This window comes from Anolis carolinensis, chromosome 1 (assembly GCF_035594765.1).
Source record: "Anolis carolinensis isolate JA03-04 chromosome 1, rAnoCar3.1.pri, whole genome shotgun sequence".
NCBI classification, from domain to species: Eukaryota; Metazoa; Chordata; class Lepidosauria; order Squamata; family Dactyloidae; genus Anolis; species Anolis carolinensis.
In genome coordinates, this window is record NC_085841.1 from 238,762,940 (window position 1) to 238,779,477 (window position 16,538).

At 41.1% G+C, this 16,538-nt stretch overlaps 1 protein-coding gene across 2 annotated transcripts in view; it reads right to left on the minus strand.

The window, feature by feature from the left end:
- Positions 1-1,090: 1,090 nt before the first annotated feature.
- Positions 1,091-16,538, minus strand: part of slc4a3 (solute carrier family 4 member 3) — a 55,553-nt gene continuing 40,105 nt past the window's right edge. For both annotated transcript variants that reach the window (XM_062967224.1, XM_062967225.1), the window contains exons 13-23: positions 15,669-15,885; positions 15,168-15,392; positions 12,792-12,940; positions 10,985-11,179; positions 10,570-10,776; positions 8,739-8,828; positions 6,934-7,100; positions 4,962-5,215; positions 4,417-4,586; positions 3,962-4,135; positions 1,091-3,489 (exon numbers count right to left, since the gene is read on the minus strand). In XM_062967224.1, the coding sequence (XP_062823294.1) occupies positions 3,412-3,489; positions 3,962-4,135; positions 4,417-4,586; positions 4,962-5,215; positions 6,934-7,100; positions 8,739-8,828; positions 10,570-10,776; positions 10,985-11,179; positions 12,792-12,940; positions 15,168-15,392; positions 15,669-15,885 (1,926 nt within the window). In that variant the 3' untranslated portion in view covers positions 1,091-3,411. The remainder of the gene's footprint in view (positions 3,490-3,961; positions 4,136-4,416; positions 4,587-4,961; positions 5,216-6,933; positions 7,101-8,738; positions 8,829-10,569; positions 10,777-10,984; positions 11,180-12,791; positions 12,941-15,167; positions 15,393-15,668; positions 15,886-16,538) is intronic.

Sequence of the window (16,538 nt, forward strand, 5' to 3'; positions counted from 1 at the left end):
TTTTAGAACAGAACTATGACAATTATAAAGAGGAATAATAGCACTCTAATTGCATAGGATGAGTGCATCCTAAGATAATCAGGGAGTGGAGGCCCTGCTCATCAGAGTTTCCAGTACCAAAGGAGTGAAATTTACCATGGAGTGAAGCAACATCTTTTCGGTTACAATGCAGACAGATGTTTCAAAGAAAACTGCATATTAAAATTGTTTTCACAAGCATTTATGCAATGTGGAGAGGAAAAATATTTGTTTAGGATAGAACTGCACTTTATGATTTAATAGATGAACATAGAAAAAGCAGCTTTCAGTGGGAGTGGATTGGTGAAACAGCTCAGGAGGGTTCATTTGTGTCTCTTTTGTTTTGCAGTTTTTATCTCTAAATTGTTTCACTCTCACTGGCAGGTTTCTGGATATATGTTTGCCGCTGTTTTCAAATATAAAGTTACCCCACTGTTTTGTTACATGCATGTGCACGTAAATTATAGTTTCACCTTATATATAATTCAGATTGAGAGATGATTTGATCTTGCATGTTGCCTTTGTACTGTGAACCTGTATTATTTTCTGTTTCATCTGATTTTCCAATTCCTTTATTTTATAAATCCTTAGGTTATTTTAAAAGACCCAACTGTTGGTGAATTTGCTTACATTAATTCTATGGTTTAGTAAGAGCTCATGTTCAATATGGGTAAAGCCCCACCAGGTTTGATCACTAGTATCTCCATTTAAAAGATTTCGGGTACTAAACCTTTTAGTGAAACCTCAAAGAAAGACTACCAATCACAAGATTGGTAGTCTTACTCTATATGAGCAAGAGTTTGACTCAATATAATGTAGTATCAACCGTTAATCTGCCGATCTGAAGTTTAAGGAACATGAGTGCTTCCAAGTACGGAGTTATAATGACACATGGACTCTTTGTCACATTTTCCACAGATAAACACTAACAGAGTGTGAAATACAGCTTAATAATGCTTTTCTGTTGAAGCTGCAGCTAAGACGCATCACATACTGCTCCTACAGTTATTTTTGGACAGCTATTAATTTCCAGAAGTGTCAATCTCAAAAAACACAGAACAAAACCCAGGCACAACATTCCACTGAAGGGTTTATTGGTGCAACCATATCCATCCCTATTACATTCAGATGAGCTGCAATGTGTTGGCAGAGCAGTCTGCTTTTACAGGTCAGGTTACCCATCCTGGCTACACAGGGCACAATGGAGGTCACTGTCTGTGGGTGGGGCAGGCTGGCAGCCAGCTGGGAATGAGTAGAGGAATACATATGGCCTCATAACTATCCAGCCATCCGCAGGCAGCCCCTGAGGTAGGTGGGGAGGGACAGCCCCCATTCATGACAGGGAGTAGGAAACGGAGTAGTGCCATGAACCAAACTCAATGCATGGCTGTGGAGGAAGTTAGGTCTGCCACTTTTGCACACCCCATTATTCCACAAACATAATCTAACAGAACAGATTTACAGAACAGGACTTCACAGTTGCCTACAATACCTGTGTGATGATCCAGTGGGAGATCAGCTGCTCTTTGGACTCTTGCCCTAAGCTCCAGTGGCATGGTGTTTGTACATGTGCAAACATTATGAGGCACACTAGTGTGCCCTGTCCATGGCTGAATGTGTGTCATTCACCAATGCAGAGCAGGAGGGAGGGACAGGAGCTCTTCTTTTTAAGCATTCAAATTTAGTGACTAAAGAAAACATACTTTGTGTCATTTAGGCATATCATAAAATCTGATTTTTTTTCTTATATGACAGCTGAGTGAAAAAAAGAAGCAGAGTACATCAGAGGTGAGCAGAACAGCATAGCTGTTGGTGGAAGTTGTGGGGCTAGGACTAGTTTGAGAAAGAGGGAACAGATTTTAAAAGCAGAAGAAAGTCGAAGAACCTTTTGCCATTGACTTTAGTTGTCAAAGGACAAATGAGGAGAAACTTCATATTGTGTAATAGTTCAGAACCACAGGAACGGCCAGATGTGGAAATATATTATTCCAGTAGTTATGCCCAAGCCACACTTGGTCTTTCTGGAGGCTTGGCCATGATGATGAGTCTTGCCCCAGATGGAACCCCTTTTAAGGGAAAGAATAAGATAAGAGTTGCAATGACAATACTAAGGTTGAATAACACAGCAGAACTGTGGAAAGAAGGCTAGAGCAAGTAACAAGGTGGAATTGGAAATACTGTAGAAACTGGAGTCCAAAGCAGGCAATCTGGTACAAGAGACACGGATCTCTGTTTTGTGGACCAGACAAATAACAATTTAAATGGTACTGTTTGCCTTGGCCACTACAAATGATACAGGGAATTTCTATTTTCTGATGGGCTTGAAGAGAAGTCTGAGCCAGATCCCATCTTATTCCAGACTAAGTTCCAGAATTTGATCCTGTGGTCTCTGTTTCTATAAGCATTCCCTGACACTCTTCTTCAAAGGTTGGAGGAGAAACTACCGTGAGAGAGGTGTCAAATTTTGTGTGATTATTTCCTAACCATAAGAGCTAAGTAATGCAGTCCCCACTCAGTCATTGGGTTACCTTATTCCTGGTATCCAGGTTATTTTGGCAAGTTTTGCCTACACTTTCTCTCTTCCTGCATGAGTGAAGATCTGCTTTATACATTTACTCTTTGGCAACCTGTAGGGCTGCCTTCAGAGATAGGGAGAAGAGGCATAGTATTATGCACAAATAGATACTTGTACACATTAATATTGCACAAGTACCCATGCTATGCTTGTTGGGTCCAGAAGGCCTGCTCATGCACACACTATAGTTTGCAGTTTTTAGTACCCCTGACCACTATTCTAGAAATTGAAGAGATCAGAGTGTTCCATGGATAAAATATTCCAACTAAGAGCATCAAGCAGAACAACAAACGGACCACGGGCTGTTGAATGTTCATGGTCACAATCATGGGATGTAAGGCTTCACATTGAAACACCAATTTTACCCCAGAAATCTGCTAGCTCTGCATGAATGCCATTTGGCATAGCAGGGCCTACTTGCTTTTTATTTGCTGGCATGATGCTGTATCTCCTTTAGCAAAGCACTGGTCTGCTATCTTCTGAGAGGAAGAAGTTAATGACAGCTGCCTAAATTACCTACTCTGGTCTACAGAAGTCAGAGCACCAACCCCAGCAAAGTCTATTTAGGAAGGAATGTGAAGTGCCTTGACACATATTCTATGTCTGTCCAGATGAAGGCAGCATCTCTTGCTTGGACTGGCCACAGTGTTCCTGGTGTTGCAGAGGTTCCTGAAGGGCTGTGACACAGTTGCCAGTTGGTGCAGACTCATGATCAGTTCAAAGCCACTTCTGACTGGTGTTCTGGGAGAGCATGAGGAAAGGTGGCCAATCCCATGAATCCAGGGGAGAACGAAGGCCAATAGAGAAGGCTACATTGCTCATACAGGCATGTGAAGTTCATTGTACTCATCCCGCCCATCCTCGTCAAAGTTTGGTGCTGCATCCTCTGAGTCCAGCTGCAAGTAGAGTGAAAAGATAGAAGAGAGGAAGAGTATAGAGGGGGTAGAGCCTCCTTCTCTAGATATCTTCAAAAAGTGGATGAGCAGCTACATCTGGGGATGCTTTAGTTGGAGATCTGGCATGGAATAGGGGGTTGGGTTCAATATCTATGAGGCCTCTTCCGACTCTCTGCAACATAACAGAGATGCCCATCTGTAGAATCAGAGAATCGTATACAGCTGAGCATCTCTGTAACATTTCAAAGTTCTCAGAATACAGTGAGAAGAGAAACAGATTTTTAGTTTCTGAGAAAGGTGCAATGTGAAAAACAAAAGTAGTGGCAAAATTGTTTTCTGTCAAATTTCAGACATGCAATATACTTTCCAAAACTGAGATAATGCTCATTCGGCAAAATAGAGGCACCACGTAGACCATTGGCTAAGGAGTACTGAATTTCCTGCTACAGCTCTGGTCATGGGATTTGCTTACCGCTTTGAGTTCTCTTTCTTGAAAGAAGCGTGGCAGTAGAAATCGTCGTAAGGGTACAGTCATGATCAAGACAAATGGGAATGCCAGAGATGCTGCTGTGGATTTCACCACCCACAGCAGCACGATGCAGGCTAGTTGAATGCATGTGAAGAGATTCATCCGCCATGTCTTTACCTGAGGGTAAGCCAAGCACATCACGCACAATTCACTGGCAGATGTTCTTGTCAGCACTTGATAAAGTACTATATGTTCAATGCAATATCATATCCTATTCTAGAGAAGGGCCATCTTTCATAAAGCAGTATGGGATAGCAGCAAGCAATTGGTTGCTTCCTCTCACATCTGACCAGGCAGCCACTTTACGGTCTCCCCCCTGTACCCACCACATCTATTCCCAAATATTCTTCAACTTGCTATAAATGGATGTGTCCCTTCACTTTTCCCAGTACACCTACCTTGACAACATAGACATGATCCGGATGGTGCTTAGATGGCATGAAGATAAGGAGAAGTCGCTCATAGAGCTGGATGCCAGTCAACGATGTCACACCCATATACAGGAAAATCCCAAACAGCACAGCCAGTGGGATCTGGCGCAATACACTCCCCATAGCAATGGACAGACCTATAAGAGCATGGTAGGGTGTTAATCTTTTTGGATCACATACAGATGTATCCATGTTTTGTGTTGAGAAATATGAGATAGTGGCTGGCACTACCACACATGCTCACTCCTGTGAACATGTGAGACAATATTAGGTACACTAACGGATGCATACAGTAGATGCATAGTTTTGGGGGAAAAAAACCTATATTGGGCTTACTCTAGACTCATAGATAACACCTGTGAAATGTCCTCATGAGCTACAACACAATGACTGACAGGTAGAGACACCCACCACACTATCACCTACAACAAAAATTCTAACATTTCAGTCCAATGAGCTGAGATACACGAGGCCACCACCCCATAAAGGCATCTACTGTGTATGGATCTCACCAACAAGGCCAGCAATGAGCACTCCTGTCACGCGCTGCTCCTTCACTTCCTCAATTTTTGGCTTCTCACCAGGTGCAATGGCCTTGCTCATAACAGTAAGAGCGTTGACATGGGTGATGGAGCGGACAGTGGCAGCTGTGAGCCAGGGCAGTCCAAACAGGGCACAGAGCCCTCCCATTGTACCAATGAGTAGCAAATCAAGATGAAAACCTGACCCCTTTTTCAGCTTCCGTTCCTTCTTGCTGACAATCAAGCTGCAAAACAAAAGGTTGGTAAGAGCACAGGTGAGGTTTAAAGATCAGCCCAACATCCCTTGCCTCTGGTATGGTATCCAAAACAAACAATATATATTGTACTGCTGGAACAGCTTGCATGTCATGCAAACTGTTATCATGAAAGCAGACTGTAGGCCTCTGGACCAATGGGAATAGCAGTGACAAAACCCAGTAATCCTTAATTTTCACTAGTCACATACCCTTGGAAGGGTTTGTTAATTCCTGGAATTTGTTGGGCCTCGGCCACTAAGGAGGTGTTTTGGAGTCCTTTTTAGCATTATGACCAAATGTTACCAGCTGTCCAGTGCCATGAAAGGATTAATCTGTATTACTGTAGTGACCTTATTTGATACTTTTTGCATTAGCTGGGCACTTTGAGGCTGAGAAGAGATATGAAGACTGAGGAATGACAGGAGAATGCATTTTTCTGTGTTGCTTACCTATTTGTACAGCTCTCTTAACTATTTAGGGAGAAATGGGTTCTGCCTGTGCTCTTTAAGTTTCTCTGCTTGTTTCTGTACTATATGACCCTTGGGAATCCATCTTCTATTGGCCATGCCTTAGATGAAGTACACCCCAATCCAGGAGCCCCATTTACCATAGCTGGCAATACAGAATTTGGTCATTGACCTGGAATAGTCTGTGCAGAATTATTTTGGGGCCCAGTTCTACCACTGGCAATGAGGGGATGCAGGACACATCAGTAAAAGAGCTGGAATGCTTCTCTTTTGTGAACCTCTACTGTCTCATTTACCACCAATAAAGCTTATCATATTGCAATAATGTGTGCCATTCTTCAGCACCAGAAGAACTCATGGGGAGGTCTGGAGCTAAACCCAGGCACCTTCTACACAGCTATATAAAATTAAGATGATCTGCCTTGAATTGGATTACATGGCAGTGTAGAAGGGGACCCAGTCCCAGCACAGAATACACTTTATTCCACCTTCCCATCCGCATCCACTGTTTCTCTTTATATAACAAAATTTGAAAAAAAATCTGTTCCTGATTTGAAAGTGTTAGGTAGGTAAAGGTTTTCCCCTGACATAAAGTCCAGTCGTGTCCGACTCTGGGGGTTGATGCTCATCTCCATTTCTAAGCCGAAGAGCTGGCATTGTCCATAGACACCTCCAAGGTCATGTGGCTGGCATGACTGCATGGAGCTCAGTTACCTTCCCACTGGAGCGGTACCTATTGATCTACTCACATTTGCATGTTTTCAAACTGCTAAGTTGGCAGAAGCTAGGGCTAACAGTGGGAGCCCACTCCGCTCCTCAGATTCGAACCTGCGACCTTTCAGTCCACAAGTTCAGCAGCTCAGCGCTTTAATATGCTGCACCACCGGGGGCTCCCTTTGAAAGTGTTATTCCTGTTTAATTATGCAGTATTTGCTTTGAAAGTATTTGTTATACTCCAGAAACTTGGTTTTTGAATTCAAACTATTTTGAATTTCAAAAACTATAGCAAAATTTGCTGCAGGATGTCTCACAAAAACAAAATTTTTGCAGTTTAATAAACTGTTTCCATGTTTTTATGATATAACTAATTAGAAAATGACATTTATAACCCAAGAACAAAAATTACATTACATAGTGTAATTAGCCCACTGCAGTTACGGTATTTATGTTTACTTAACATCCACACAAGGTGGTTGATGCAAAATGCTGCACCATATTGTATGGAAACCTGGCACTTACGTGGTGATTTGAGTTTCCATAAAGATAAGGATGAAGACCAGCAGTGCAGGGATAGCAGAAGCAAACATCATCCACATGGGGAAAGCCTGCTTGTTACCTAAGGGATGGATGAACCAGCCACGCTTCTCTGGGGTTGTGACTGACAGCACTGAGGGAACATTCAATTTCTGTGATAAGAACACAAAACAGAGAGCGAAATACATCAAATCCTTGTTTTGTGCATCAAATATAATATCCATACACTTGAGACTTTCCCTTCTAAATAAAAACTCCAGGTCTGTATATACCACCATGGAAAATTGATATAATTGAACCTGAAGGTTAGCTGCCTAGCTTCACAGTAGGAAACAGTTGAAGAACAGTTCAAAAATAAACAAATAATTCTCCCATGCTGACACTAGTCATTCAGATTTCTGTACTTATCACTGAATTCACTGGCTAGAAATGGCTTAAGCCATTTTGTTTAGTTAAGCAACAAAATGTTCTTAGTCCATTCCACGTACAGAGCCTGCTAGACTATCAACTAAATTCTGGCATAGAAGTAGTACCTTCTATTACAATGGAGAATAATTCATCTGGCAAACAAAACTGTTTTCTCTCTGCCTCTGCCCTCCCACCTTGGTTTCCAATTCTTCTGACTACGCAAGAGTCTGATGGCTAACACAGAATACACTTGAACATGACTAAGAATAGAGTTATTTTAGCATTACTACTTCAAGATCTGATCTGCAAGCTGGATGCAGTCTGCCATGTTTCCCCATCTGTTATTACACTCAAGGTAAGAATGGGCAACAGTAGGAAGCTAGGTGATTGCATTAGTCTGTTTAGGGGATGTCACAGGGTGAAACCCCAATGATGATGACTACAAAAAAATGTTGGATGTCAAATCTCTTCCCAATACTTTTAGGGGATGGGGCGGGAGGGGGGCATTTTAGTCATGTTTTCATTCCCTGCAACCCAGAAGAAGACTACTGGAGATAACATGGCAGGGCAGGGAAAGAATCAAGCCTGTGGTTCTGTGAACCAAAATTTAGGTCCCTTGATTTAAAGCCTAGGAAATTGTTCAATGAAACTGACCCTATATTTTGTAGTCAGGCAATTGTTGAATGAAATTTTGCCACCAAAGCAAGCATTACATGAAATTACATAGAATTCAGTTGTGTTTTTGCTTAGTAGAAAAAATATGATTTGTTTTCAAAATGCATCTAGTTTATGCTGAAATAGTGACTAGAACAAGAAACTCTAGACTGAAATGATTTTGACAAAATAAGCAAAGTAGAGGCAAATTTAAATTTTTATATATTGTATTTTACTATGTTATTTAATTATTTTAATTGTTTTATTCTTATTTTATTGTATTATGATGTACTGGTAGTGATCCTACCAGTTGTGTAAGCCGCCCTGAGTCCCCTCGGGGAGAAGGGCGGGGTAGAAATATTGGAAATAAATTCCAGTATTAGCTTTTGCTACAAAAGGAGTGCCCTTGACCAATACAACTGCCACAAATATCCAAAATAGATCCTTTAACACCTCATGTTGCTCCCAGGGCCCCACATTGCAAAAAAAAAAAAAAAAAGATCCAGCTAGAGGAAAAGGATAGTGTAATTAACTGTATGAACAAACCCTGATATGTTTTCTATTCCTAAATCTTTTTAAAGATCTTCTTGATTTTCTTGTGAATTTTATGGTTAAGATGATACAAATGTTAGCATCCATCCTAACAATAGCAGGCTCAGGCCAATGTTCGAACATACGCCTCTCCATCCAACACTAAAGGATGCAGGATCGGAGAAAGCTGCACCCACCTGTGTATATGTATCGGTGATAGTGTAGTCTACCAGAACCATGACAAGGATGGAGATAGGGATTCCAAAATCTCCAATTATTCGCCGTGCCTACAGAGCAAGCATAAGAGTTGAACATGAGCATAGGACAAACACATTTCATCCTGTAAATAATTGGTTGCCATGGAGCATACGAAATGACTTTGCTCGAAACTACTGTGGAACATTCTGTATAATTGCTTGTCTTGAAGATGTTGGACAGATTTCTATTTTCTCCCCTCTATATTGCCGTGTCAACCACTGAGAGTACCCTGGCCAATTAGTAGATCTCTTCAAATGCAAATGGTAGGTCATATTCTAAAATACCTATGGACAACTCTGACACATGGTTTAGACCAGTGGTTCTCATACTGAGGGGCTCAATGGTTCCTTCCTCATCCTCTTCTTACTGTTGTTATTATTATTACAAAGGCTGGATGGTCATCTGCTGGAGGTGCTTTAATTGTGTTTTTCCTGCATGGCAGAAGAGTGTTGAATTGAATGGCCCCTGGGGTTTCTGCTATTGTTGTTGTTGTTGTTGTTACACAGAGTGGGTGGCTATCTGTTAGGCGTGCTTTGATTGTACTTTTCCTGCATGGCAGAAGGGGGTTGGACTGGTTGGCTCTTGGGGTCTTCCACTGAAATACTGTTACGTTTATGTTAGTTAAAATTATTCATTTAAAATATTGTATTGTTTTTTGTTGGGTTTTTTTGCACTACAAATGGGATATGTGCAGTGTCATAGGAATTTGTTCATTTTTTAAAATTAGTTCACACAAACACTCTTCATCCATCTGCCACTGGCTCAGCCCATCTGTAAATTTTTAAAAGACAATACATCAACAAGTTTGCCTATGCCTGATATATATAAATTATATATAATATAATATAATATAATATAATATAAAAACATTTCGGGGGCTCCATGAAAAACGTCTTCAAAAAGGGCTCTGTAGCTGAAAAAGTGTGAGAACCCATGGTCTAGACCAGGGTTCCCCAAACTTTTAAACAGGGGGGCAGTTCACAGTCCCTCAGACCGATGGAGGGCCGGACTATAGTTTTTTAAAAAAAACTATGAACAAATTCCTATGCAGTGCACACTGCACAGAACTTATTTTGAAGTAAAAAAAAAAACAGGAATAAATACAGCTTCAATGTTAATTATGATCATAATCATAATAAAAATAATAAAGAGACCCCTTGGGGCATTTAGTCCAACCTCCTTCTGCCTCTGTGCACCAAAAGCACTAGCAAAGCACCCCTTAATAATTAATTATTAATTAAATAATAATTAAAATACCATTATAAACAAGCAAAGCTTTGGAAGGCACGCACCAGGCGAGGGAGGAAATGGGAAAGGCGCGTACCTTTCCCTCCTATCCCGTGCCGCATGCACCTTCCTCAGCGGAGGAGGAGGGAGCTGCTGCCGCAGTGGCTGGATAAATGGCTTCGATGGGCCACATGTGTCCCCCGGACCTTAGTTTGGGGACCCCTGGTCTAGACAGAGTAACACTGCATTAAATCTTAAAATTTCTTAAGCTGAATTTCTTCATCTCAAGGAAGAAAAGTGGGGGAAAGCTTTTGTGGGAAACATTTATCAATGCCTTTAGCCAGCCTTTGTATTATAAAACTATACAGGAAAGGACACCAACAGCATATTTCAAATTTCCATTATTCTGAAAGACATCCCCATCCCCACCCAGCTCCAATTTCACTGGATGTGTAGAATGTAAAAGACAGACAATCCAAATGAAATGCTTTTGTAGGAAAACCAGTGTGTATCTTGCTTTTCAGGAACAGATCTTAGGCTCACCTTTCCTGCTAGAAACCGACTATTCTTAAATTTGCGCATGAAGAAGGCAATGAAAAAGGTCCCCAGCATGAGGATGAGGGACAGCAAGGCGGTGTTGGGCTGCATCTGGGTGTCACGGGCCACGGAATCACCAGACAGTGAGCTGGAGTTTAGACGACTTTGAAGATATGGTGGGTAAAACCTCAGCAGCGGGTGCTCTGTGAATACCTGGGGATACCATGTAAGGAAAAAAGCCACTTACAGCCAGTCAAGGCAGGCGGAGGAGCTGTTAAGCCTTCCTATTCGAGGACAGTATGGGAGGAAGTAATCAATAACTACTCAAAAGCCACAGACCACATTTTTATAGTTATACAGAGAAATGATGCCAGCAGCCAGAGAAGACAGATATAGGGCATATTCTTTAAGAAAAGCTCACCTTGTACAGCTTATAGAATGTTTCATAAATGAAGATGAGGGAGATGAGAAAGGCAAAGATCTCCTGGGTGAAGGGGGAGATGTAGCGCACCAAAAAGCTGCCCTCAGCGGCCACGATGATGAAAATGAAGACGATGAGCCAAAAGCCAATCCACACACGACCAGTCAGATATTCAATATCCTGACTTTGGCAGAACTAGTAGAGAAGGAGGAGGAGGAGGAGAGAGTTATCCTAAGCAGATTTTTGGTGCTTTCATATTTCAGACTTCTCCGCCTATTTTCAATGCAAGCTTGCAGAGTGTCTGGTCTACTTATCTGTCACACAGAGAATGTGACATGCCTACAGAATTTGTAGTCCCAAAAAGATGACAAAACAATAGCAGTGTATTTCTATATTTATATATAAAAAAGACGGATGGCATTCCCATAGACAGCATTTTGCTTGCTGAGCTATTAAATTGTAGAAGCACTTCTGATTTACCTAGAAGGAGTGCCAAGCAGATAAAAAGGAAGGGATCATTGGGTTTCATTCTCATTCTACTCAACGTCCATTGCCTCACTCTGTCTAAGCCTATCAGGTTCCCTGCCAACACACACATATTTTATTATAATCAATCCACCCCATATTCTTGTAAATCCTATTGCATCTCAACCATCTTACACCTTGGTAATCGGTAACAAAGGGACTCAGGATGGGAACATTCCTATGTAGGCAAAGAATAGAAGGTGCTCAGAGCAGCAGAAACAATAGCAGCATTACCCAAGAACCATTATTTCAGTTTCTACTGTTAGACAGTGTGCTCTTTAGTAAAGGCAGCACAATCATCTTACATCATTAATTGAGAACAATGCTATTGTTTTTTGGAGCATCTCTCTCTCGTCCAGGCATTAGTTTTTCCTCAAGCAGGGATAATATGCATTGATTACAGCTGCAGGCTTCAGAAGACTGTGAGATCCATTAGTAATGATCTATTGACCAGCAAGAGAAGGCTTCCCACAGTATTGAGTCATTTCTAGCCATGAATTGGCCAGTCTGCATGTTACCTGTGTGGCCTCTGTGATTTGCAAGTAAACAGAAAACAGAAGAAAACTATTTACGAGAAGTGACTTCCATATTATTAGGGGCATGGACTCTACATCTTTAGGTGGATCCAATAGTTTGAAAAACATTTCAAGACATGTCAGAACCGCTTCATGCAGTTTCTCATAAAGTTCTGCTCACATAAGAGTGCCATATTCCACTCCCTCAGAGTAAGCGTGGAATATGATGCAGATGGAGCAAATTCATTGTTGCATTTTCCCACTGTTTCAACTTTCATAGCATTTTACAGTTACAATTGATATGAGAACTTTAGTGTAATACTGTAATAGAACTTTGCAAACCTGCCTTACAGAGTTGCTGTGGTAAAATATTCCAGATTCATGAAAAATGTATAGGAGGCCTATGAGAATGGCCATCATCCGCTTCACAAGATAAAATGCAGGGGAAATTCAGGACAGAAAGCAGCAGTTAAAGAGATAAAGCATGGTCCACAAGAGCTAGAAACTTGCTATCTTTTTAAATTAATGGCTAAAAACTGGACCCAAATTATAGTCTAAACCCATCCTGGTAGCATGATCTAGGCAAAAACTAGGATATTCAGGGGCTACAACAATCCTGTTAAAAATGTACCTGTTCTGACTTATACACAAATTCAACTTAAGAACTATCTTGTTCGTAACTTGGGAACTGCCTGTATGGGCTCCATGGGACAAATGCAACAGGAAGCAACACTGTAAAACCAAGCAGGGCACCAGTTTACAGATACCTTGTAAAAGGCTTCTTCAAAGACCAGCAGAGGCCCAGAGAAGCCAACAACAAGGAGAGGCTGAGCACTCAGCAGAGAAAAGAGCATGCCAAGTACTGATGTAGAGATGATCAGCTCTGAAACACCCATGAGGCCTTCTGTCTTTTCACCTGTAGAAAAAAAGCAATGTCTCTCAGGTCCACTGCGGAATGGCAAAAACACATGCACAGCTCCTCTTAATATAAGCAGCCCATGATAAAAGAAATAGCGTAGCATTTTCTTTCAGTTGCCACTGCTCATAACTCCCACCATGCATGGACCCTGCCAGCATACCTGCTTTTGATAATGGCTTGGATGAAGTCTAACAAACTGAATCCTGACAAAATGAGACTCTGAGGCTAGGGAGTTATGAGGTCTGGGATACTGTTATCTAACCAGTTCTTAATGCACTTCCTCTTAGGAAAAAAAAACAACCTCTGCTTGGGGTAGATGTTCTTTGTTCCAGTTTTGTTACTGAAGCTCAGATGGCCTTGCAGTATTTTATGGCTTTACTGGTTTGCTACCTGTAACCACTACTCTGTTATCTTGTCATTCTATTAGAGTAACTTACTATACATGAGAATGTCTTTAAATACAACTCAGTAATGTCAGTTGGTGAAGATTTTAAGTGTGATAATTCATTATTTAAATTTTGAAAGGACTACATTGTTGTATGTTTTCAATTAAAACAATCTAGGGCGTTGGTACAGTGTTCCCTCACTTATTGCTGGGGTTATGTTCCAGGACCACCCACAATAAGTGAAAATCCACAAGTAGGGACACTATATTTATTTTAATATTTATACATTACTTTAGTAGTTATATACTATTTTAAGTCTTTATCAATCAATTGCATGTTCATAAATCGCCTCCTTGTCCTCCCTTTGCTGTTTGGGCTTCTTTTCTCTCCCTTTGGCTTCCCCTTCCCCCCTTCCTTAGACTGTAAATTGTAATTTTTTATGATCTATAATAGTCTTTTAGAGTCTTTGAAAAACTGCGAAACAGCGAATCCGCGAAAAGTGAACCGTGAAGTAGTGAGGGAACACTGTACTGACCATTAACTGACTTGGGACTCAAAGATGTGAAGAATTGCCTCTTCCTACACCAGCATGCCCTTGCCTTAAGATCTTTTGCTGAGTCCATTCTCCGTGTGTTTTGTGACACATACATTCTCCCTTTTGTGACACATACAGAAAGTTCATGGTCTTTTCCTACAGTGGGTGCTTGATTCAAAAGTATCCCATCCCCTCAAGAAAAAGAAGAAAAAGAAGACGCTATGAATGGCATAAACACTGCCATTTTCAAACATTAGATTCATTTTTTTTCTGTTAGTCTATGCCATGGCCTTGCAACTGTATTTTTTTATTTTGTTTAAAGTAATTAAATGTCTGTTACAACAATTTCTGAAATCCATTGAATGAAAGGTGGTTTAAAATGCAGGAACTGTGCAGGGTTGTTGATGATAGGGTGCCTTGGAGGGCTTTCATTCATGTGGTCACTAGGAGTCAAAGTAGACTTCACAGCAAACAAACATACAGGTGTAAACAGATTATGGAACCTCCATATAAACAGGAAACACCTTAATTTTAGAGAATTTATAACAGATAATCACAAAACAAAGCAAGCACCCTGCAAAGCAAACAGCAAGTAGTTTTAAAAAAACCTTCTAGCATAGTGATATTGAATCCTGTGCTGCTTTTAAGTACCTTCTAAGGGTCCTTCTAGACATACCCTATATCCCAGGATCTGAGCTCAGGTTTTCTGTTTATCCCAGATTATCTGGCAGTGCAGACTATTATAATCCAGTTTAAAGCAGAAAACCTGGGATCAGATCCTGGTATAAAGGGCCTGTCTGGAAGAGCCCTTTAGAAGTTGTCTACACTCACCTGGATACAAAGAAGCCAAAACCATAGATGTTCCCTAGGGAAAATGGTACTTGACTCTAACTGATGCTGGCTGGCAACTATATTGTCTGAATACTGTCTTTTATATGAGCACAAAGTGTAGAAAGTAAGGCTCTACTGTCGTTTTATATATCCCTATCCCTAATTTAGGTCCTGGGTTATGACTTGTAGAATGAGTAAGGAACATGCATTGACTGGAAATCCCAGAGCCAGGCAAGAGTAAAATGGGGCAGAGCCAAACTCATCTGTACATAACAAGAACCAAACAGAGTCTGCCTTCTTGGCCAGGAGGGGCACAGGCACAAATCAACCAATCCCATCCACTTAGCTAGTCAAAGCACAGACAGAAATTTAACTAAACCTGCTCAACTTCCTGGGCAGCACAGGCAGACATACCGGCAACAGCTTGAGCAGAGAATGGGGATGTGGGGGAGAAGAAGGGCGGACTTGTTACCTAGCAGTCCCCCAAAGGTGATGGCAGGAGAGAGAGCAGCGAAGTAGATGAATAGCACGGCTGCGAGGCACTGGCTGTGCAGGGCATCTCTGAGGTCACTCAGATACTTGGGGTACCTGCGCTTTATGTCCCGCACCAAACCGCCAAAGAAAATGCCGGTGCGCCTCAGAGGGTCATCCTCCTCTTCACCCTCCTCTTCCTCTTCAACCTTTACCTCACACACCTCTGTAAAGACATGAACAACATAGTATGAGAATGAAGAAGAGCAAGGAAAGGGGAAAGAAGCAGCAAGGCATCTTTTATCACTAACTTCCAGTAAATGATCAAGTCTATTCACTTGAATCCCCTAATCTTCAGAAAATCTCTCAGTAGCACCCACAAATGTGCACCTTCTCTCTTATGAGCTGGCACAGAGGCACACAGGGACTGTGGTAACCCTTCCCCACCCTAACCAGGGCATTAAACAGAATCAGTACTTTAAAAACAAAACAAAATAGAGACCTTTGGCTTCTTGAACATTCCCTTCTTTGGTGACCTTTTTCTGTTCCCGTTCTCTTCTCTTCCTCAAGAGTACTTTCTGGAAGGTGGCAATCGACTTGAGCAAATCTTTCCCCTCTACTTCTGATGGAGGGATGACAATACTACAGTCAAGGAACTCATTGATGGCATTCAGCAAGTCCTGGCGGTCATCTGCCATATAAGCAGCTTCATGGAAACGCTGTCAGTCAATAAAGGAATGTGGTAAATCAAGCAAAACCATTCCTTTGTAAGGTCTTCCCTACTGGTCCATTAGCAGGTGAAACCACATCAGAATCAATATGTGTCCTCAAGCCCACTTTCAAGGTCAGCAATGATCCAATGTGGCTAAGTACCTGATCTAAGCAAAGGTCATGAATACAAGAGATGTTCCATCCCTCCTATTTACTCGTTACCTTGTGACTTTATTAGCACTATTTTGTTAATGTAATTCCCAGAAGTTTAAATCAGAACTTTTGAATTGAAATTGAATTGAATTGAAAATGGATGGATTCTAACTCCATTAAGAGGCACAGAAATATAGATGCATCAACAGTAAGACACCATCTAATGTACGGCCTGCTTTTTCACACATTGGAATTAGTGAGCTTTGAACTGAACTGTCAGCTATAATAGTGTTATATCAAATGACAATTATGCTTTAATCAAAATATCACCCTCTTTGTTTTAAATTTCTTGATCAAATGAAGCAGTAGCTCAAGGCATGTTATCGGGTTTCTGAACACAAAAGTACAAGATTTCTTTTAATCTTTCTGTAATTACTTATCTACATACTAAATATCTTTGGCTTTATCTATTCTGCATCAAACAGAATGTGATCCACTATAAGATTAA